Raw genomic sequence first — 25,121 nt, 5'->3', positions numbered from 1 at the left:
CATTTGGGTAATTAGTCGCTCCCGGGTGGGGGGGGAGGGGGCTTTCTCCTTATATAAATAGAAATTTGAAATTCTAAGTTCGACCTAAAACAAACCTTCACCTCTATTATTGTTAGTAGTTTCCAGGCACAACAGAATGATTATAGCTACACAACGATCGACTCACGACAAAGTAAATGCGAAATGCCACGTCACAATCAAATATAATTCCCGCGTTGTTATACCATAACGCTTCAACAAAGTTGCTTTATTTGGTAGCTGCCAGATATCAAAGTTAGTATTTTCTATTTAACATGGAGGTCTGCCCCGTGGCTAGGAAGTTAGGTACAGTTATGTTGGTTTCTGTGGTTGGTAAGGTCAGGTTCTCTCAGGTTCTAGTTAATGTCGCCTCTTTTAAAATACTTCCTATAAAGATAAAAATGGATGAAACACGAATATTACCCCACATCCTGACGAAACTACAATAAATAAAGAGGTAACCCTCGACCAGCTTGTTTTCCTCCCCTAAGTTGTCTACTATAGTATCCTGTACTATGGTAACAAAGAACTTTGTTTCTATAAGAGTTAGGCTTGTGAAGTATATATATATATATATATATATATATATATATATATATATATATATATATATATATATATATATATATATATATATATATATATATATATATATATGTGTGTGTGTGTGTGTGTGTGTGTGTGTGTGTATAATATGTCATTAAACAAGGATCATTCTTGCGAAACATGAAATGAAAAATGTTTCTGCAAGCCAAGGCCTCCTAACACATCTTACTGTATTCCGTTCTACGTCACCACCACCCTTTATGAGTTAACTCCGAGTGAACTATACCTGTTCATATGGCGTAGGATTTATTTTGGCAAGTGTTCTGGCAAGCTGTAGGACACTCTTGCTGAAGAAAGATTGGTGACATTGGTCTTCTAGTGTCATCCTCTGTATTTACATCTCTGCTTCACTGAACTTTGAATGAAGCAGCTTCATTTTCACTGACTCGAGACAGCCCGAGCGTTGTGAACCACTAATGAGCTAGACCTGATTTAGAAATCTAAATAAATTTTGAAATTGATAAAATTTATGTATAGTAATATATAATCTGCGTTTGTTTTCATTGTTTGGAGAAATGAACTTTTATTGATAGCACACGGCCCTTTCATAAGTATATGAATAATTACTCTCACTATAGTCATCTTTAGGTAAGAAATTATTTTCTTTATCCCTTAAGGGTAAACTATAACAGAAAATGAATATTTCCCGATCACAATTATAAGATCGTGGGCTCGAATCCTGGCTGGGTGAGGTGTTGATTACACACACACACACACACATATATATATATATATATATATATATATATATATATATATATATATATATATATATATATATATATATATATATATATATATATATATATATATATATATATATCATGGTATTGTATTCATATAAGGATTAATCGAAGAGAAACTTTCATTATGTTGCTTATAAGTACAATATCTTATTCAATGTTTGTAATTCATCTTACAAACAACTTTTACTTTTATCCTCTTTACCACAACCACAACATTTTATTTTTATTGAACGGCTATACTACTTTTACGGTCTAACAAGTTATAGAACTGTTGTACAAGAACAGGAGAATCGACCCAGAGGAATGTAAGTTCAGTATTGCTGGATATGACTCAATTACGAATCTTTCTCAAGAAACTTGCAAGAGGGGTGTGGTTATCTATGCTAGGCAAGACTGTGGGGTTATTTGACATTATGTTGCCTAGCACTCAGGATGGATTGATGGAACTCTACGTAGGTGGTGGTTTTGTTATATAAAATATATTACTGTATATACAAGACAGTCTGGTGCTGGAGATGCCGTGTGGTGAAAAGCTTGGTCAAGAGACACGTTCAGTGAGTAGGGTGCTTGAGGAGGTAGATGTGCAGGAGCTTCGTTAGAGGAGATATTGCGTGTTGCTGTCCTCCAGGTTGAATGAGAGCTGGACAGCGAGGAGCTTGCTTGGAGGAGGTGTTGCGTGTTCAGGAACATAGGGCAGAATGAATCTCAATGGAAAGACAGCGCTTATATACACAGCAGCCGGAAGTAAACCCGTGGGAACTCGCCGATTTCTTGACTCCGTTGCTAGGGTAGACGTAGCAGCTGGTGACCCCCCCCCCCTAAGCAGTTAGCTGGTTGCTAGGATACTGTCTCATTGGAATGCGGATGTAGTTGTAGGGGAGAGATCCACTGCAAAACCTTAGAGCCAGCCAGGCGAGAGTAAAAGGAAAGGATGTTTTTGAAGAGTCCAAGTGGGCGGCTAAGTGCTGTGTTTTTTTTCTCTCTTTATTTTTAAATAGGTGTAGATCTATACAAAGTCTGCACCCACCCCCCACAACAACAACAACCATGAGGAAAATGATGATGTGTGACTACTGCGGGGGGATGACGGATATGGATGATAAAGGCCTGACCAATGCAATGTTTAGGAAGAGGCAAACTGCCGTAAAGCAGGAAGGCTGTTGCTGGTATTGCCCTGACTCCATAGTCAAGGTGAAAGAGGCGATTGCAAGCCGTAGGAGAACTAGTTCCCAAGGGACGAAAATAGATGAAGCTGGAGCCTTCCTGGTTGCCAAACTAGAACTAGTTGGGACAGAGATCCTTGCTAAGACTGAGGAAGTAGCCGGCAGAATGGAGGTGGTTGCTAAGAGGAGTTATGCTGAGGTATTAGCAGGGCCACGGGAGGTGGCAGAGAGTAATGCAGGATCAGAACAGGTTCTACAGCAGCTAGGGACTCTGACGACGTGTGTCGGAGAAATGAAAACCCTTAAGCCCCGGGTTAGGGTGCTGCTGGCAGTACCCCCCACATGGGGTTAAATTGAGAAAAAAAATCAACATTTCCAAAAATAATAAAAAAAAATGGCTGGAAAATAGGCGGACGTTCTGGAACGTCACCCGGGGCGTGCTAGTCGGCCGCTCTAGAACGTCACCCGGAGCTTAACACGCGATAAGGTGCAGTTTAAGAATATTTGTACAGAGGTTCTGAAGATGCCATCAACCCCTCAGGATGTGAGGAGGCTGGGACAAAAGCAGGGGGACCAGCCTCGCCCCCTCAGGATCACACTAGTGAGTGAGGAGGAGAAATGGGAGGTTATTCGGCAGGCAAAAAACTTAGCAAGGAGCGAGGCATCTCGGAGTGTATTCATTCACCCAGATCGCACGGTAATGCAAAGGGAACAGCACAGGAGGCTCCTGCAGGGCTTGAAGCAGAGAAGAGAAGTCGAGGAGGAGCGGGGACGGGTGTACATGGGTTGTATTCATGGAGAGAGCGGTGGAAGTAAGTGTGCCGACACAGGGCCAGGGGACAGCAGCGCATCCTCCACCTGCTCTACCCCCCCACCTTGTAAGCAATGACATTTCTAACCACACCCTGCAAGATACAGTGTACTTAGCAAATGCTGCAGCTTCTGATAATGGTGGGGGGGGGGTCACTACTAAGAGCAGAGACGTTACTGAGATCAAATTCTGGCTTGAATGTCATGTACACTAATACTGACACGTTCCTTGATAAGAGAGAGGAGTTTGAAAGACTACTGAAGGTACACCAACCCGATATTGTAGGAGTTGTAGAACTGTTGTATAAGAACAGGAGAATCGACCCAGAGGAATGTGAGTTCAGTATTGCTGGATATAACTCATTTACGAACCTTTCTCAAGAAACTTGCAAGAGGAGTGTGGTTATCTATGCTAGGCAAAACCTTTTTTTGTAGAACCAGCCAGGCGAGGGTACACGGAGAGGGTGTTTTTGAAGAGTCCAAGTGGTGTAAAATTAAACTAAAGGGAAGGAACTTACTTATTGTCGGATGTATCTACAGATCCCCAAACTGTGGCCCACTAAATCAGAGGAACTTAAGAGCCTTAATAGACAACGCGGCGATGCTCAACCCTAGCCACCTCCTTATCACGGGGGACTTCAACTATGGCGACATCGACTGGAGAAACGAGTTCACCCCAAATGACTTGAATAACTCTGCTACTCTTTTTTGTAGAAACTCTGAGAGATAATTTTCTGTTCCAACATGTTAGAGACCCGACACATTACAGAGGGGAGCAAACACCCAAGCCACTAGACCTCATCATAACAAACGAGGAGGGTATGGTGGCCAAACTGGAACACCTTGCCCCAGTTGGCACCAGTCACCATATAGTGTTGTCATATAGATTTAACTGTTACCTAGTTCAAGGTAAGGCCAGGCCAAGGTGCAAATACTACAAGGGAAATTACAACGGGATGAGGGAAGAGATGAGGAGTATCCACTGGCTTGACTCATACTTTACTTTTATCCTCTTCACCACTGATCGGTTCGTTAGCCGCTTGGGCGATCGGTCACGTTTCTGTTATGCACTGTTGGCAAGAACTGGGCATGCACCGGATCCTGAATGTACCTGAACCCGCTCCAGTGTTGGTCAAGTCTTGTCTTGAAAGAGCTCACACTCGGTGCCGTCACAACACTTTCTGGTAGATTGTTCCAAGAGTTTACAATTCTCACTCCGAAAAAGTTTGCCCTCACTGTTTTCTGGAATTGCGGCTTCTTCAACCTTGAGCTGTGACCCCTTGTGGGGCGAGCGTCCGCCAGATCCAAGTAAGGACACTCGACTGATTAGAGTCCCTTGAGATGCTTATACATCTCAAATAGGTCGCCCCTTGCCCGTCTGTAGTATAAGCTAGATAAGTTCAGGCGCTCCAATCTCTCAAGGTAGCTGAGGTGCCGAAGGGTAGGTACAAGAACGCAGACACTACGCTGAATATCGTAACTAGTTAAGTGACCCATTTGATCGATAAATACATACCCAAGACCAAACCCAGTGCCTCTAGGAGTACGGAGGGATCCCTACACATGAACCATGCGGCGGTCGACAAAGTTAAGAAGAAAACCCAGAAATTCAAGACGTGCGTTGGCTCAAATGATGAGCAAGACAGGAGGATGTATGCAAGAGCCAGAAACCAAGCAAAGATAGAATGTAGGAGGGCTGAAAAGGAGTTCCAGAGGCTGGTTGCATGCGAGGTCAAGTCAAACCCAAAGACGTTTTACCGCTATGCAAAGTCGAAATTAAAAACGCGAGTAGGAGTATCAGACCTGAGGCTTGAAGATGGTAGTTACGCAGATTCTGACCAGGATAAGGCTGAGGCATTGAACAGCTTCTTTTCCTCGGTGTTCACAAGAGAGGATGCGATTAACCTTCCTGCGTTTGAGGACAGACTGTTCGACACAGCACTGACCCACATTGTGTTCACGGAAGAGGGTATTAGAAATAAAATGTCAAAGCTAAAGGTCCATAAGAGTCCCGGCCCTGACATGGTGCATCCGAGAGTGCTAAGAGAGTTGTGCAACAAGCTTGCTGAGCCCTTGAAGATCATGTTTTGTAAATGCCTGGATGAACAAAAGGTCCCCAGTGATTGGAAAGGGACTTATGTGAGTCCTATCTTCAAGAGGGGCGATCGTCATTCCACGAACAACTATAGACCGGTATTATCAGAGATGCTGCTCACCAATAAACTGAGGTTTGTACAGCTAAGCTTGATATCAGAATACACAAAATGGCTGAATTTTTGTTTCCAAGGACAAATATTTACTTAAATATGTGGATATTTTGATGGTATGTTTTATAATACACACGCAGTTTACTAGCCTCATATGAAGATTAACCCATACTTATTTCACCTGATAGTTAAACAATAACCTATCCTAATTTAATTTAATTCCTCCAATTGCTATAGGTATATATATTTTGTTCTCAGGTATTATTTTTTAACTTAGGTCGTTAATCCCTAGGAGTGTTGAATAAAGAATTTTATCCGAAAATACAATTAAAATACTGTTATTTATTATACAGTAACATGTGTAATTTTTAATATATCATAATTATTTGTCCATAATTAATGGAAGTTAAGTTTTGTAACAATGATTTTATTCAGGTGTTCGTGATCAAGTGAACTAGTGAACGAGCATCGTGGTTGGTGGGAGTATCGCTGTCCCGCCTATTATTAGTTCTAATAATATCATCATATTTGTCTTCTTACACAGCTCTATTTCCTCAGAACTGGAGTTTTAGTGAATGAACTCTTGAGGACGTGAAGGTATGGCCTGGCCTGATTGTAGTAGGGATATGTAAGTGTTAGGAGGCATCCATGACGCCGCTCGGTGGTTCCTCCTCCTTCCTCTGCTTTATTTCTTTCTCACTTCCTTGGAGTTGTTAGGCTACACCACGTTACGAACTTCCCTGTTTTACGGGTAATTAATAGGTCTTAATTTTACTTCACATGTAGAGTTATGCGTATTTAGTTGATAGAGGTTCCCAGTGAGGTTACTGTGTGTGCCGCAGCATTATAACAAGTGTCCAGTCCAGAATAACGTGTCCGGAATCAAGCAAAGTTCACTGTAACGTTTTAAATCACACATAAATTGCTTAGCTTGCTTAATACAACAATTTCTACTATTATGTGTTGTAAAAGTGGATTATAATTTTTTTTTAAACTTTCCTCATATGCTTAGCCCATAGTGGTCCGCCAAACTAACGAAATGTATGAATCGACCAAACAAATTGGGAGAACATTAATTGATTGAAATGCTCATGTTTAAAGGAGACTATGAAGGTGTATATTGGACTGTTTTAATGTATAAAAGGCAAATCTGATGGGGGATCAAAGAAAAACTGGTTTTAAGAGTACAGATTGCAAGTAGCTGTGAGGTATTGTATATTTTACAATGCCCTGGAAATGTTTTTTGAGAATATAATGTGCAAGATCTTATTTCTTCAATGCCCAGTGGTTTGCTTCTGTTAAAATTAGTAAATTAATAATTCATTAATGTTTTTTGTTATTTTTCTGAAAACAGAGAGGTCATTCCTATAGTACTTTTACTTTATCCTCTTTGCCACTGATCGGCTCGTTAGCCACTTGGGCAGTCAGTGATATCTCTGTCACGCGCTGTTAGCAAGTACTGGGCATGCACTGTATGTACTTATTCTATAAATATATTCATGATGCACGTTGGTAAAACTTTTGTTTCGGTCATCCAGACAATTTTTGGAATATAAGTTTTAGAATCTTTAGTTTGGACAATTCTAAGACACTTTTCTCCTACAGGGGGTCCCCGGGTTACGAAAAGGGTTCTGTTCCCGAGGACGTTCTTAAGTTGGACTTTTGTGTAAGTCGGAACACATGCTATGTGCATACTGTACTTACAGAACAATGTTTAAATTCCCACTATATCATAGCCTAAGTCCTTATATACATCTAAAATCACTTAATTTAAGAGAAAAGAAGAAATAGAATGATAAAATACAGTAAATAAAAGTAAAAAAGTCATCAGGTACAAATAAAATACTGAAAATATAAAATTTAACCTCGTTCATATTGATTGTTCGTTCGGAAGTCAGATGTTCTTAAGTCGGGGACCCCCTGTACTGGTATAGCGTTTCCATCAGAAATTGATATTTTTCGAGTGTTTTATACTATAAAATTACCAACAATATTACTTGTTTAAAGTGGGCAGGGGTTTGAAATGATGAGAAAATGTGGGCTAAAATACAAAAAAAAAACAAAAAAAAAAAAACACTAAACAAACTTTTGATTACCTGACCTAACATTTCCTAACCTCTAAAAATCCTAAAAAATTTAAAATATTTACCTTATTCATGTTTTCGGTGTTTAGTATGAGTTGATTTTCAAAGGTTTGTTTGGTGTTCTTTAGTATTTTACCCCACATTTTCCCTCTGCTTCAAAACCTGCCCACTTTGAACAAAATAATACTGTAATATTGTTGGTAAAATTATCAGTGAAAATACTGTACTAAAATTATTTAAATATTGACACAAACGCTATAGAAGAAAACTGTCTTAGAATTCTAAACTAGTGATTTCCAAACTTAAAATCTTAAAATTTGCTGGATGACTGAAAGGATAATAATACCTGCACTTCTTGCTTCTTTCGGTAAAGTTATATATTTTTGGTAAAAATTTGGGTCAATTTAGGATAGTAGCCAGATTTCGAATTCCGTTATTTTATTGTTTGCAGTTACATTACCTAACGAAAATAAGACGAATTTGTTCTATGACACTTTCTGCGTTGATGAGGAATAACAGCGATATAGAGAGTTAAAAAACCACAACATCCCCTTGAAGAGCGGTCCAACGAATTACCCAAAAGTATATTAAATCAGGGTAAAATCTTAACGAATATATGTTTTACATCAATAAAACCTGATTAATAATGTTTTCATTGAAATGTAGTCAAAATAATGAAATAATAAACAGCGAAAAATGCTAAATTCCAAAGAGTCGCCTATCCAAAATGGAGATATAATTACCGATGTTTCTGTTACTTTGGGGTATTTAACATAGCCGTAGGATTTACGTTTCGTTAGGTTAGCGAAGTGCATCACGATGGATCTGAGTTATCTCCCTTGTTCACGAACTCATTGGAATTTAGCGTTCGCTAATACTGAAAATTTTTCGCTGTTTATTATTTCATCTTACAAATTATTTTTACAAAATTACACTAAAAATATTATTAAACATGTTTTGTGTATGTATAACAGATATTCGTTAAGATTTTACCCTTATTTGCTATACTTTTGGGTAATTCGTGGTTCCCCTTGAAGAGCACTGTTCTAGGCAACAGGTAAACAATTATGGAAAATTTGGGGAACGTTAGGTTAGGACCTTTCATCATCCCTGTCATGGGGGAGGGGGCTTGACTCAAAAACGGGTGGTTAGCACCAGAAACGAAGGCCAGATTTGTTCGAATCGCAAGAACCATAGGAAAAATCAAAACCTGGCTTCTGTCATAAGTTGACCAAAATTCGTTTTTATCCCATTTTCCCAAATTGTTATAAGATATTCTTCTATATTGTATACTATAACGTCTAAGTCCTTATTTACATCCAAAACTACTGTAAACCTGTTGGGTTCATGTACGGTCATAATGTGTGCTTTAAAAAAGATTAATGGTCTAGCAATGCTTTTGATGGTACAGTATTTTTGTAACATTAGATTATTTTACTTACAATTTCCAGCCTTTCCTTCAATGTATTGTGGACTTGTGCAGACTACTCTCACACTTATCTGTGGCACATTTAGGGGTTGTAAGAAAAATTTAGGATAATTGTTAATTTCATGGAAAAATCATGATTGTGTAAGACGTAGGAAAGTAGATTACAGGATTATGGAGACATTTGATGAGGTAATAAAGGGATTGGGAAAACGGCCATGTGAAGGATGATGTTTAGTGTAGCTATAGGAAAAGATCACTACCAAATGTGGGTGTAGAATGACCGAGGTGTTGAGAATAACTAAAAGTGTTCAAAATACATTCTCTCTCTCTCTCTCTCTATCCCAGGGTAGTGCTTCCATGTACAACAAAGGCCACGGTGTACCACTAGGTTTATTGTTTTTCTCTCCCAAGGGAAACTTCAGAATTACCACTTCAACCATCTGTTGATTTATGTAGCCCCATAATTTTTATTTTCCCCCTTCATTCAAACTTTGGGCTCATGGGTATTGTCTACACCCCATGCTATCCAATGTTTGTTAGTTCCTGAATGTAACCAAGGTATTTCAGGATAATTTTTGACATCACCTTTTCTGATTCATATCATGGAGCCTTCCTCTCACCATCTTGTAGGATGAGTGAAGATGAGTGACTGGCATACTTTTCAAGGTCATGAGGCCATTCATTGAAAATGGGTTAAAGCATCCCCCTTCCATATTGCGGAGTGCATTTTATTCTTGCATCAAAACATTCTCTTGGTTACCTCCTATGTATTCCTGATCCCTAACTCTTAGATTGATCTCGGTTTTTTCACTACAGTACGGTAGTTGATATATTGCCATAGATTTTAGGTTTGTTTTCACATTAAGATAATTTCTTTGTTCTTAAATACCATGAACCATTTCTTATGATATTCATATCCCTTCCTAAGACACTTTGATTTATTTTTTGTTTCCTGTAATAAAGTGAAAAGTGTTAAGTGTTTGTAACAATGCAATAATATTAGGCGAATTACTGTAGTGAATATATGCTAAAAAAATGACCATAGTGCACAAATGGGATAAATTTTGTTACTTTCAGTTTTAAGATATTCAGAAATGATATGTTTTATTCATACAGTACTTGCATTATATAGATAAAAGTCATTGTCGGTATGATTTCTTCCCTGAGAACAGTCGTAGGTCTATCCAAATCTAGTTCAAAATTTCTCTTCACACCCTGAGAAAGGCAACCTCATCACTCTTTTACAAAGGTAAGTGTTTTGGAAAGCAAGGAGTAGCAGATTTTGAACTTTTAGATTTTAGTTAGGGTTAGTATAGTTTTGTCATAATGTTTGGGGGAAGACCAAAACATATGTAAGCATTTAGTGAACATAATATGACTTTATTGAAAGAACAATATAAGTTTGCATATCCAAAGACCTTCATATCCATAAAACCCCATTGAATGTCACTATAGTTTCTCCGGAAGAGCTCATCTGCATATCAAGAATTCCTGTAAGATCCCACCGATTTATGTAGAAATGACTACGGTACATCATTAAAACTCATGTTGCAGATACTGTACCAGATTTACAGTATACAGAGTGCTTATCCTTGCATTGTATATTTTGAAATTTGTTTGTTCTCCTACCATACATTGGACTTCAGGATATCTGTAAGATAACCATTTATAAGTGCTTAAAAATGTTTCCCTTTTGATATGCCAACTTGTGCTGTACTGTACAGTATATAAAATGTTCAGTTTTTATCTGATTTATTTTATATTTAATTGAAGGCAATGTTACACAATTCAGGGTTCTCATGTAATTTTTCCAATGATGGATTTGATCTCATAGTGGGTCTGGTCAGTTGAGCATTCACATAAATATAATTGTAAGGCATAACTAACAAAGGATTACCTGTATTAGGGAAGTGTACTTCAGTGTTTCAGTTCCAAGGATTACAGGATCTTATTTGTATTTTGAACCTTCTTCATGGGTGTGATTTTGATTTAATATATTACGGTAGTTTGGTGTGACTTTTTCAGTATGTTACTAGAAAACGGTGCATCAATAATAGTCAGGTAAGAAGCAGTACAGTATTGCAGGTGCTTTACATGGTAGATGGATTAAAGCAGTAAAGGAATAAGGTGTCTGTTTGCATCCGTAATCCAGCTTGCATCTTCGGGGATGCTGTGTGCTGAACCAGGGATCTTGTATCATTCTGTTGTTTTCTTTTAACATTGGTTTAAACTACAGGATTTACAATAAAGGAAATGAACAGAAGACAGTTTTAAGTGAAATGAAAACTGGGGGATTATGTCAGGAATATAGTATTGGAATTGCTTGATAGATATTTGATTAGAACTTATTTGTTACATTGTTATAATTACAGCAATATTATTAATTATTTTAATTTTATAAAATTTTTATAACTACAGTTGCCAAAGAAATCTTGGTAGGTAGACATTCTGTAACTTCCCATGTCCTTTGCTACAATTTTCTTTTCTTTTTTAATTTTTGAAACTGAAAAATACAATCATTTATTTATTATAAACTTCGTATTTTATGCAAAATTTCGAATGCCCATTTCTGCATGATCTTAAAGATTCATCTGACTGAAGGTGATACAATACAGTTTGTTCTTGTTTGGAATGATTTGTGCAGCTGCAGATAAAATTGAAAATAGAGATACTGTATTGTACTCTTGTGTGTTTAGCCACTACAATAGTGCTTGAGAACATCACTGACAACAAGATCACTCATTGATAATTAATCTGTTGGATGCACTTGGATTTGTGTTTCATGAAGGAGAAGAAGAGGATCATCCAAAGATATTGAGGAGGATACGACCTGAACTATAAAACTTGTGAAAACTAGTTAGAATATCCCTTTATATTATGAAGGTTATGAGAGTGAAAGATGTTACAGAATGGTCAAAAGAATTTGACCCAGGCTGTGAAAAAGGTGAACACATCTCTGAAAATCCAGCTTCTGTATTTGAAATTTTTTAAGAATGACATACCCTCTACAGTACACAGTTGGATATCTTGGTTTGTGTTACAAGTTTCCTTCTACTAATTTAAAGGGTAGTCTCAACAAGAAACTGGTTTTCAGTTAATTTTTTATAAAGACAACAGTTGGTGCTACTGCACTTCATCACTGTTACTAGCCTTTTTTGTACAGGACGTACATAGTGTATCATGTACAGTACAGTACCTTTGAAAACTTCCATGTAGAAGAACATTATTAAGCTTGTGATTTATGTTTTTTGGAAGTATCCTGGTGTTCCTGAACTGTATCATGTAACTTTCACCACCTGTTATGGGGTACATCAGCAAGACCATCATTATCTGCCAGATGAATTCACATGGACACCCTTATCTGTAGAACCATACAAGATGGTTTGCTTTTTAGCAGAGATACTAGGTGAAATATGAAAGGCAAGACTTTAAGGAGGTCATTAAGAATGAAGCAATATGCTGTTCAAACTTTGTTTGTTCACCATATACTTTTTTGTTCTGGGGTGTTGGTGCAAGTTCTTGAAGCATGCCTGTACTTGGATTGTGCTAAGGATTCTATCTCCATGTGGAACAGTATCCGATAATATTGAGCATCTTGTGTTTACTCTTCCTGTGCAACAACTGAAATAGTGTGTGTGTACGGTACTCAGCAGTTTTAATGTTTACAATATTTGGTATTTACTACTACTACTACAGCTATAACTGTTGATTTGAGTGTGTAAATAATTCAAGTGGAATTTTGAAATGTACAAGAACAGTTGTATATTTTACGGTGTTATTGAAGTATCAACAAGTTAAGAAAAATCTCATATAATGCCACCGAAAAGAAAAATTATAGTGCTTGAAATATATTTAAAAACTGAAAGCAACCAGGAATCTTAACTTTGTGTGACTGTTAGTCTGTGCATGATCCAGTTAACATCAGAGAAGAATTACAAACTTGATTCAAGTGTTTTACCTTGAGTTGTGTAGCTGAATTGCGTGGAAATACAATAAATACCTGTAATTGTGCTTGAAGAATTTGTAGTGGCCCTCCTCTTTGGTGAAGTGTGAACCCAGGTTCTTTGAAGAAAAAATATCCAGGTTCTCTGAAGAAAAAATACCCATGTTTTACAAATGATTAACTAGTAGAAACTGTGTTGGGCCGTATGCTTTAGCTTCGTATCCGAATACTGTACACTTGATCGTTTTGGACACTTGTGTGATACATTTGCATACGTGCACTGTAATTGCTTTGGAGTTTTTCTTCAAAGGGAAATTAATCAGTATGTGTGTTCTGAAACTTGAGAAAAAGTTGGAGACAAAAGTCTTACTCAGGACTGACATAGACGTTATCCGCTTTCTCACATAACTTATTACAGTTTTATTCTGTGGAGAAATGTATGCAAGTATGGCACCTTGGTTATACAGTGTTTGTTGAGTAGGGCTGAAACACCACAGCAAGATGAATAATGAAAATGATGCAAAACATATACAGTGTATGTACATCTTAAAATGTGCTTATTTGTAGTAAACAAATCACTGTTGAACTTATAATTTTTTTTCTGTTGTAGAGTAGTCATTTAGGATCTCAAATGGCTCAATTTAATGAAAATTGTGGCTTCTAGCTAAGTATAATTGATACCTCACACTGACAGTCCTTGACGCATATTTGGGCGTATAATCCCAAATTATTTTGTTTCCTCTAATTTGTAAAGAATAATGATTCATGCTGTAATCACTTGCAATCAAAACATTACAGGTGTCGTCAGCATTTGAGAAATACAGACATTGCTTACTACCATTACTGTAATTTTAGAAGTCATAACTCTATGAAGATAGTAGCATTACAAAAGAAGGCACTTATTTTGGTTGGTACAGTACAGTATATAGATGTGGAAGTCAGCTCAACAGATGCCCTCTGCTTATCACTTATGATTTTCTTCAAATTTTAAATTCTTTATATAATCAGAGATTATGTTTTTAAACCTTAGTGGTTATTATGCCACATGATTTTCACAATACTGTGCAGTAGTTTTATACAGTACAGTACCTGCAGAAAATTAATATCCATTATAGAATCAGCAAGTTCATGACCTCCAAATTATTAAATAGATTTTTTGTTTAATTTACTGTACTGTACTGTACTGGTTTTCATACCTAAATGCAGCATCTATTAAAAAATAGTCACAAATTGTGCACTTAAAGGAGTTTAATAGCCTGAGAAATGTAGTACCTGTACTGTACATATATTATCAATAGTGAATGTGGCAGTAAAGGAAATTTTTATACAGTAGTACAGTACCTGTATGTAATATGGAGAAAATTAATTTAATAGCCGAGCTGAAAACTCCCAATAATTATTGAGCAATCATCTTAATTACAGTACTAAAAGTTGGCTAGTCCCATGCTACACCACCACAAAGTCTATTGGTAATGCTGTAGCTTTAGTTCATATCAGAAAATGCTGATTCTTGAACTTGACAGTTTGCATTTATATATTACTTTACAATGCAGTATATCCATTTGTTATCTTTCATGTACTGTACAGTATTCTACTGTACCAAGTGTAACTGCTGGTACTCACTTTTTGGAGTTTATAGCCAGCATAGTGTGGAATATTTGTAACACCTTTGTCACAAAGAATTGAAGGGAACACTCAGTGCCCCTGTCCATACTGTATTAGTGAAGTTTGGTTATTCAAGAAATGAGAAGGGCTTTTTACAACAAAATGTGAAGGGGCATACAATCTTAGGTAAAAATTAATATGGCTGAATTCATTGATCAGGATTTTTTATTTATTTTTCCCAGAATTCAACTTATAATATTTTGGTGATACTGCATCACCTTCACTAATGGCAAAATTTTCTGTGATGAAACTACAGGTATAACTGTACAGTACGTGTTGTGTCATCTTTTCATTGTGTAAAAAAAATTGCCATGTGCCATTTTGTGGTTGGGGTACCAGCTTCAGCATCGTGTTCTCTTAGATTCCTTTAGTACTGGTTGTAGGATGGTGATATACTGTAGATATAGGTTTATTTAAGAACACAGAGGCAATAGTACAGCAGCCAAAGAGGCACAATTTGGATATGCAGCAGGTCGATGATTTCCTCAGATAGTACTCCTCGTTAACTCTTAGAAGAGGTATGTGGTGTGGTGTCAGAGCACAGTTTATCCTCTGCAAGTGCTTTTCTTCCCACTGACCTTTATACTGTAGCCATGGCTAAACTATAGCTACTAGTGATTTAGGCTCATATTCATTGAAGTTCAGCTTGTCACGAGTCTTACTGTTTTATTATTATTATTATTATTATTATTATTATTCCTCTTTTCCTGTACAGGAAATAACTTTTTCCTCTGAGAGTTAATTTATTGAAAAAGCTCCAGTGAGATTCATAGATACGTTGCGTCTTAAAAAACTGTGCGGCTTAAATAAAATTATAAGTTAAAGATTTACCTTGTCCTTGTAATTTGAATTATCACTGTCGTCTTTATCAGATATCAGTCATTGGTTTGATATTTGTCTTGTTTAATTTTTATTTTCATGTATTTCTGGATCAGATTCTTTAACATTGAAGAAGACATTTCATCTGCAACAGCAGACATTGACATTTCTTAGATGAACATTCAGATGCCTTACACTGAGTTTCTTCACTCCTCTGGACACGACTCAAGCTTGTCGTCTTTGTATGTCCAGTTATGTCTTGTAATGACTTTGTTGCATGTCAACAGAGGATAACACCCAAACAACTCATTGATACTGTAGTTTGCATACTTGTTATGTAAGAATACAAATGAATGAGTTTTATGTCATAAATGATGGTTGGATTTATGATGTTGGTGATGATAGTGGTGATTCAAATGAAAAGTCTAAGGCAAAACTATTGGAAGCTGTTTTGTTCAAATCACCCTTTGCTTTATGCACCTTTTGTTTAAACTATGTGGGATATCTAATGAGAATCAGTTTAATCAAAGATAAAAGTGGTTCTCTGTTCTGTCTAAGGAAAAAGGGAGCCTACCAATCAGAACAAAACTGGTAGTATTTGTGGAATTTAAAACCTCAACATTACTGAATATAACCCTCAAACATTCATATCTTTTGGCCATGGGCACATGAGCAAAGCCAGGCGGCCATTAAAGAAAAAGTCTGTAGAGGACAGGGACCACACTCTGACTCCTACAACATTGTGTACCTGTTCTGTGAGAAAAGGCAGCTGGACAGCTGAAGGTTGAACTTAAGTCAAGAACTTTCAGTTTACTTGTTTCCTCCATCTATTATGTTAAATTTGTAGGGTTCTCCCCTCGCAGTTTGGTAATACAGGTACTGTATAGGGGCTGCTACTGTACAGTACAGTACTTGCACTACTATATATATAATACAGTACAGTACAGCTATTTTTTATTTATATTTTTTTAATAGTTTCCCCTTTGAGAAGTTTACTTCTAGTTTTGTGCACGTTAGATTTTCATGCTAAAGACTGGGAAATATCACTCAAGTTATATTCCGTTGTAGGAGTTATATCAGACTGAAAAGAAAAAGTAGACTATAATGTAATCTAACTAGGTTTAATAAGATAGCCCCCTGCAGCAAAAATATACAGAAGTCTTCCTTATGCCATAAATAAATGTTAGGTAAAGGCTATTATACAATGTTGTGTTTTCAAAGAGGAATACTGTATTGGGATGGGTTTTTATACTTGGTTCGTCAGTGTACTTGGCTCTGGTGATATTGATATCTTGCCTTATACTCGCCCATCACTTTCTTGCAGGTCGCACAGGTTTGAGGCTTTGAGCAGACTAATCTTTGGCAAAACATGAAGACTTGAGTAAGCACTTGTGACTGGACCACTGCAAATTCTAGTGAACTTGTGCTTTATAGAACCATAGAACTCCTTGTCTTTTTACTTGGAAAAATTGAGTACTTTTTTTTTGAACAATGAAAGTGAATGATGGAGAACATTTTGTCAGCAAATCAAAAATAAAGTCAATGATATGATTTCTGCAGTAGTTAAGGTGGATAATATCGAGGAATTTTTAAGAAAAATGATTAATGTGCTGAGAGTACATTGTGGTGAGTAATTTCAGAACAGCATTAACAACCAAGGAAATAGAAAATGGTTGGCCTCAATGTAACTCATCACATGGTGGGATGAATATTGCACTTAGTGCATCAAGATGGCCTGAAATTTGCAAGCTAATGCTTCGATTATCAGCATTGTAGACCTGAAAGTTTCCATTTAAATAGGAGGAACTGTAATTTCTCTTAAAATATCAGTGAACTTTGGATTAGAATCACAGATTCTTCAAAAATGCAGAGGGATACAAGAATGTTGGGAAATTCCAGAATGTTTAGTGATTCAAGGATGCCAGGTGCTTCAAGAATGTTGGGGGATTCTCGAATATACGGAGGTTCTGAGATGCAGGGAAACTTCCGAATGTTGGAGGGCTCAAGAATACCAGGGAACTCAAGACAGCATGGAGGATTAAGAATGCAAGGAGAAACACGAATGTATCCTGACTCAAGAATACCAGGGGATATGAGAATGTTGGGTGACTCTAGAATGTTTCCTGAATCCAGACTACCTGGAGAGAGAGACAGCAGCTTGTATCTGGAATCAAGATTACAAGGAAATTCAGGAACACTTGGAAATTCTAGGATGCCGGATGTTGTAAAAATGTATTCAGAGTCAAGAATGCAGACTGCTCCAGGGATACAAGATGGCATAAGAATGCCACCAGATTCAAGAATGCAGGGGGACTTCAGACTGTATTTGGATTCCCGAATGCAGGGCCAACCAAGAACTGGATTGAATAAAAATATTTGTGATTATAATCACAGATCTGCTACTGATATTGATTCTTCATTCAGAGGGCTCCCTTCTCAGCCTAATACAAGAATGAATCCCCAAGATGACATTGGACAAGGAAGGGGTGGATACTCGTCACTAGCTAGTGAAGAACCAAAATCCAATACTTCTGATATGTCTCTCCACTCAACAGGTAGTCATAATCCTATAAAAAAAAGCATGGACCTTTTGTTTAATGCTACTAAAAACTTTGGCTCAACAAGAGGATATAATTCAAGTCATCTACTTGCACCTAGTTTGACATCGACAGGTGGACCACAAAATATGGAAGGGGGTAGGGCTTTTATAAGCAGGGGAGCACAACAGCGGGGTAAAAGTTCAAAAGCATTTGACTACCTGAGGTCTTGGAGGTTGAAGATGAATATGCCAACAGATTCATTTATGGTTGAGAAAGGAATACCATTGGTTGGCCAACAGCAAAATGATACACCATTTAGCTCTCCTCATTCCCATCTACATAATGACAACTATACACAGAATACAGCTATCTCAAGTAGAATGGCAAGACCAGATAATACAGTGGACTGGGATTTCTCTAGCAACTCATTTTCTGGAGGAGGTTCATTTGGAGAGAGATCAGTGGCTAGATTTGGGGAACTCAGAGGAAATATTCATGCAGACTCCACGTCACAAACCTTTCATGATATAGATAGAATGGATGATTCAACTTGGAAGTGGGGTTATGAAGTACCAGATACTCAAAATTCTGCCCAAAAAAGAAGCTATGACCTCTCATTAGGTCATTCTGTTTCTCGAGAATATGGCGAGTTTTCCATGCAACCCGATTCCCTGAAAGCTAAAAGGCCAAAATTGTCCCCACCATTTATTCAGGGAGGTAGTGGAGAATATTCAGAACATTACACAGATACACCTACAGATTATGGAATGCCTCCTCAGAGCAAAACCCCAGTTTGTGATGAGCAATATGTAGATTTTAAAGCAGAGCCCAGTGGTGATTATTATTCCCCTAATAATGCCCCAGGATTTTGGAAAACCTCATCTTTTCCAAGGAAACATTCCCCAGATACTGGAAGATTAACAAGGCCTTCATTTGACCAGGGAGATCCTAATCAGTCTTCAAGGCATAGATCACATTCATCTGATATGAGAGGATCTCTACATAGAGGGAGATCAATGGAAATCCATTCACAACGCAGAAATAGTAGAGAAAAGTCCCTAGAACTATCAGCACGAAGAAGGTCACCCAGACCTCAGGCTCGGGGGAGGTCTCCAGGTCCGTCTTCTTTAGTGAGGTCATCAGGTCCAGTAACTAGAGGCAGGTCACCAGGTCTGTCATCAAGAGGAAGATCTCCAAAACCATCCACAAGAGGAAAATCTCCTGGCCCTCCAGTAAGAGGAAGATCTCCAGGTCATACTACAAGAGGAAGATCTCCAGGTCATATAGCAAGAGGAAGATCTCCTGGTCATGTAGCAAGAGGAAGATCTCCAGGTCATTCAGGACGAGGAAGATCGCCTGGTCATTCAGCAAGAGGAAGATCTCCAGGTCATTCAGCAAGAGGAAGATCTCCAGGTCATTCAGCAAGAGCAAGATCTCCAGGTCATTCAGCAAGAGCAAGATCTCCAGGTCATTCAGCAAGAGCAAGATCTCCAGGTCATTCAGCAAGAGCAAGATCTCCAGGTCCTTCTGCAAGAGGAAGATCTCCAGGTCCTTCTGCAAGAGGAAGATCTCCAGGTCCATCTGCAAGAGGACGATCTCCAGGTCCTTCTGCAAGAGGAAGATCTCCAGGGCTTCCATCGAGAGGCAGGTCTTCAGAACAGCCTGCTGGAGTAAGGTCTCCAAGATATTTAGCTAGGGGAAGATCACCAGGATCATATACAAGAGGAAGATCCCCAGGACCAACAACAGGAAGAAGATCTCTTGGACCTTCTGCAAGAGGAAGATCTCCAGGACCTTCTGCAAGAGGAAGATCTCCAGGACCTTCTGCAAGAGGAAGATCTCCAGGACCTTCTGCAAGAGGAAGATCTCCAGGACCTTCTGCAAGAGGAAGATCTCCAAGACCTTATGAGTCTTCAAAACACTATGGATTAGAAAAGATTGAAAGGTCACCATTATTTGAAGAAGTTTCATTGTCACCAAGACCTAGTAAGTTTTGTTCTTTGGGACATAGAGGATCACAAAGCTTAAGATCTCCTCAGATGAGGAGGAGGAGGAGGTCGTTGTCATCAGACAACCTTCAAAGAGGTTGTTCCCCAGTTTCAGCACAGTCTGTGGTGGAATATGCAGTCGATCACAATCCTTTCTCCAGAGACAGATCTCACATGGGCTCACCGAGGACTTCTCATCATTCTCGGAGAAGCCCATCACAACAGAATTCTCCACCTTTACATCGAGGTTGCTCCCCAGTTTCACCGGAGGGTTATTCACAGTCAAAAGGAAGGGGTAACCCTAGTAGGAATGTAGGAAGAATTCCAGAGAAAACAAGGATAGACTCTGAAGTTGGGGTCCGTGATGAACTTGATCCATTAAACAATAAGATGTGGAATGAACGAGATCTAAGCTATAACAAGAGTGATAGTGCTGAGAAAGGTATTAATCCCAGGAGGAGTTGGACAGGAAGTAATATACATGATGCCATTGTTCCTCCAAGTGGAAGTAAGACGGATGAAAAGCGTTCAGAAAGTGATAGATCAGGGACAGACACAAAAATATGCACTGGCTTTGATGGAACTCCAGAGAGAGATTCACACCAAAAAAGCAAAGAAGAAGAAGATGATGAAGATTTGAGAGTTCACCTATTACGTCTTCGAGAACAAAAGGTTGAACTAAAGTTGAAGAAATTGGAAGAGGAAAGCATTGAAACAGAGTTCAAGTTGTGGCAGTTACAGAGGGATGAAAGTTCAGGGAGACAAGATAAAGTGCACCGAAAGCATGATGAAGATCCTTATCACACCAGAGGAAAGGGAAGTGTCTCTCCACGTCCTCGGGACCATGGACGCTCTCCTATTTCAAGTGGACACCGAGACAGGCATACATTGAAACCCCCCTACAGGAAACAAAGATACTAAGGAATTCATTTGTGGTACAAGTGAGTGGTGTTTGTGTTCATTTATTCAAATAGAGTTAAATAGAAATTTATAATTTTTTCTTTTTTTACTATTTTACACAAATGTAAAGTAACTGGACAATAACTTTAATAAGGGATAAGTGAAAAGACACATTAGTTTTGTTAATTACTAATAAAGCAATAAATGTACTGTATACTTTTGTTGAAAATTTTCTGAAACTTATTAATGCTTTTTTATTTTTGTTTCCATTTGTGGTTCAGACTGATGGAGATGTGTATTAGTTCATTGAAGTCCACAAAATAACATCAAGGTGACACATTTTGACTTTGACCGAAGAGCTTTTTGTTGGAAATTTTCTTCAAAAGTGGGTGTGTCATTTGACTGCAAAATAGCATTGCTTTATTTTCTACATATTCTCTGAAGTGTTGACAAAGTAGAGAAATGCCTATACAGTGTAGTTACACAAAGGAAAAGTGTTTATGAACACTTTGAATAAATTGTAAGATTTGAAAAGGATATACAGTATGTGAACAGAGGGTGAATTACTATATATAAACTTGGAAACTGGAAGAATATAATGGTATTTCAGAACATTGGAGAAGGATAAGATTATAAAGGTGGGGAAAATTAAATTTGAACAGCTGGTGAAATTAAAAATTTGAAAAGGGAAGAAAAATATGTATTTGAGAAAATTTTCAAACTTTGGGAAAAAAAAGTGAAGAAAAAGATGTACAGGTATTTGAGAAAACATATGTGAAGTATCAGATTTAAGAATTGAAAATAAGTGTGTTTATGAACAGCTGGTGAAGCATGAGATCATATATGAAGGTAATGCAAGAAGGCCAACTTAGTAACCAGGTAGTGAGGAGTCAGTGAAGGCCACCAACTCAAGAATTTCCATTTGAACTCTTTGAGTGTTATTTGGAGTTGGATTTGTGGTCAATGTTCATTATTAGAGGATCATATAGAGGTTAATGCTTCAGTCAATGAAAAATGTTACTTTACACATGTATTACTGTGGGTGATCTACTCCAGGCATTAACTGCTGCTAAGTTGTGTGTCATAGTGAAATGTAGCTAAAAGATCTAATGCACTGACAGAGTGGCATTAATAACAGTGAATCATGGTGCAGTGTACTTATACCAGTTGAAGCAGTTGCAGAGTCTGTATGTGATGAGAGTTAGCTACAAGAAGATGGGAAGATTGAGATAGCTGATGTTGGTGATGACAGCTTGAGGACATTTAATTTAATCAGTCAGATGCAATGAAGTACAGTACATCGTAATTGTTTTTCTGTTGAACAAGAAAGTTGACAGGTGACAATTTGAATGTTTTCTCAGCTGAAGATACAATAAATTTGGCATGAAAAAGGTTTGTCGTAATGATGTATTTGTTGTATACAATAAATACCATTTAAAAATATTGATACATAGTTTCTTGAGTGTTCTTCATTGTGCTAAATTAAGTGTACATTATATTCAGTGCCATCTTATATGGATTTTATTTGTATCTAATGGCCAGTTTTGGAAGATGCAGTATGATGGTTGGTTCATGAGCTCTACACGGTGTTGGTTGTGGGTGAATAATAATTTTATTTCTTGATTGTGAAATTTTGATATATTTTTGTGCTCAGCCTTGGACTGGTAATATACATACATTTCCCTAGACATCTACTTGAAATGGTAGGTAGTTGCCCTAGAATACTTGATATTCTAAAGTGCAGTACAATTGTCTTGATCCTCTACCTGTTACATAATTAGCACAAAGGTAAGTTATATACACTGTACTCTCAGCAGTTTTAATATCATCCTTGGTTACAGTAAGTTTTAATAGTTCTTGTTCTTAATAACTCACAGGTCTAGATATTCTACATACTGTAACTAGATATGTTAGATGGCATTTAAGTGGCTCACTTTAAGAATACTGTACCAGAAATGGCATTAAAACTGTTTGCATTTTATTAACACCGGTAAGAAGACAAAATTCACATACAGAATCTTTGAATCTAGATCCTGTTTTGTGTCACAGCATCAGGGAAATCTGTACAGTAATCAGTTTTAGTTATCATTTTTAATTAATATTTTAAAGGTACTATTAGAATTCTCTTTATTTTCACCATAAGATGATTTTGAGTTTGCATTATTAACAAGTAACAAGTGTTTTAGTTTGGTGCGCAGTGGGCTTGCCTCTTATGCCATTTCTAAGTACAAATTCTGTTATTTTTTTGTATTTGGTTAGAATACCTGTATACCTGTACTGTAAAAAAAAAGTTTTATTTACCATTTTGTATTCAAATTGGGTACTGCATATGATTTATAGGGCTCGTATACTAAGTACCAGTTATATCCATGTTATGTGAAATTACAGTTCCAGTTGAAATTTTATTTATCTTTACTAGTAAACAAAAAGAAGAATGCCATATTTAGTGTGTTGTAATAATAAATTTATAAACTGAAAAATAATACCTGTACCAGTAGATAGACACCTGACCATATAGTAAACAGTACGCACAGTACATTATTTGAAGCCTGTCTTTTATTACAAATTTAATTATATTGGTAAAGGATCATCACAAAAATAAGCAAGGGTGGGGGCACATGATAAATGTTTACAGTACAGTACATGTACCGTAAATGTTGACAGCCTATTAAGTTAGTGCAGTTACAGCACACTGAATATTGAAACTTCAGTTCATAAGGAGGCAGTGTGGCTCGTTCTGCTTTCTGCTGCCTTCACTTTTTCAAGTTTAGTACAGAACCTTTTCACATCTGGGTAGACTGTTGGTGGTGCCCTGGACTCTTACCAACAAACTTGAGGACATGAGGGAAATTCTGTTCCCACTCAGTGTGTATTAATGCAAAAGCATCTTTAAACAATATTAGTAAATATTACATGTTTATTAGTTTATTACATTAATGTTTAAACCAACGTGAAATTTGATACCCATTAAATATCACTACCATTATCACCAACTAATGTATTTTTAATTGTGGCAGATAAGAATTTTTATGTACTGTACACTTGACAAATTAAGCATGGAAAGCCCACTCTCTCAACCCATTGAGCAGTGAGTTTCAAATTTCCTTCTGTATCCAGGATAATGAGTTTTGGCAATAGTATTACAGTATTTGAAATTGTGGAACACCAATACAGTAACACATCAGGAACTAGTTTTTAAAAAATAGGAGGAGTATACCCTTCCTATATGACATCTCAATACAGTTTGAGGCATGGGGTAATGGTGGCAAGATTTTTTTAGACTGCTTTTGTAGATAGATGGTATATGCTTCCACAAAAACCATAAATCCTGCCAATTTTAAGTTGCAGTTGAAGTATAATATGTGTTTACAATAGTTTGGCCCACAAGGCCCAGGTATGTCAAATTAAGTACAGTACTCTATTGTACAGTACTGCATGGTACTTACTGCTCCCAGGGTTAAGCTCTTTGTGGTGATCTCTTTATAAATATTATTATTAAATTTTGTTCAGAAACTTAAGTCCTCTTTATTTCAGCCTCTTTTTTGTATGATCAAATATTTCAGCAGAGCTGCTGAGGATGCAGTGAAGAGTCATGTTAATAGCTTGAAGATCCTGCAAGTCGTAGGAATAATTTTATATGAATGTTTATGATATCTTTGCTTTAGTGGTATGTACTCAAGTCCTTGTATGGTTATCTTGTGTTAATTTTGTACAGTAATCTAGGTTAGTGGAAATTTACTTGGATTTTCAGTTATAAAATGTTTATGCAGTACTTTGATGATGCCATTTGTATTTGCAATTAGTAAAAATTTACACTTTAGTCTGAAACACTATGTCTGTATTGTGTAAAATTTATGATTAATACACCCATACCAAAATATATGTATTTTTGTATTTGTTGATCCTTCAGTTTTAATTTAAGCAATATACAGTATACCTGTACTAACAATTCGAGGTATGTCCCAGTGCTCTTCATATTATAAATATGAAAGTTTTATAAAACAAGTAATATATACTCAGTATAGATTAGTCTACCTTTTTCTAATCAATAAACCCATAAAAACAGAGTTGTACAAAAATCCTTAATTGAGAGAGCAAGATACTGTATTAGGTGCAGGTTTTGAGTGACATTACAAAGGCAGAGTGACTTATCCAGTCTCAGTTTCAGTGTTGAAAATGGATTTTTTGTACAATTGTAATTTT

At 37.2% G+C, this 25,121-nt stretch overlaps 3 protein-coding genes across 6 annotated transcripts in view; 2 read left to right on the top strand and 1 right to left on the bottom strand.

Moving 5' to 3' along the window:
• The window catches only part of LOC121873824 (phosphatidylinositol 4-kinase alpha-like), a 133,083-nt gene extending 132,083 nt beyond the window's left edge, over positions 1 to 1,000 (bottom strand). For 3 of the 4 annotated variants that reach the window (XM_042377565.1, XM_042377563.1, XM_042377564.1), the window contains exon 1: positions 851 to 999. In XM_042377565.1, coding sequence (XP_042233499.1) covers positions 851 to 949 — 99 coding nt within the window. In that variant the 5' untranslated portion in view covers positions 950 to 999. Of the gene's footprint in view, positions 1 to 850 lie in introns of all 4 variants that reach the window. The other variant, XM_042377562.1, reaches the window with a different exon arrangement.
• A 4,996-nt stretch (positions 1,001 to 5,996) lies between these two features.
• Positions 5,997 to 24,800, top strand: LOC121873820 (serine/arginine repetitive matrix protein 2-like). Its single transcript, XM_042377553.1, has 3 exons — positions 5,997 to 6,147; positions 16,815 to 20,959; positions 21,200 to 24,800. Exon 2 carries the CDS (start codon positions 17,355 to 17,357, stop codon positions 20,937 to 20,939), a length of 3,585 nt encoding a protein of 1,194 aa, XP_042233487.1. The 5' UTR covers positions 5,997 to 6,147; positions 16,815 to 17,354; the 3' UTR covers positions 20,940 to 20,959; positions 21,200 to 24,800.
• LOC121873822 (D-aminoacyl-tRNA deacylase-like) overlaps positions 6,220 to 25,121 on the top strand; it is a 44,534-nt gene continuing 25,632 nt past the window's right edge. The window contains exon 1 of the mRNA XM_042377557.1: positions 6,220 to 6,301. The gene's annotated coding sequence lies outside the window, so the exon portion shown is untranslated. The remainder of the gene's footprint in view (positions 6,302 to 25,121) is intronic.

The sequence above is a fragment of the Homarus americanus genome, unplaced genomic scaffold (assembly GCF_018991925.1).
Source record: "Homarus americanus isolate GMGI-L3 unplaced genomic scaffold, GMGI_Hamer_2.0 scaffold25827, whole genome shotgun sequence".
NCBI classification, from domain to species: domain Eukaryota; kingdom Metazoa; phylum Arthropoda; class Malacostraca; order Decapoda; family Nephropidae; genus Homarus; species Homarus americanus.
Note: the sequence above shows the minus strand (reverse complement) of the source record. Positions and strands in the feature narration are given on the sequence as shown.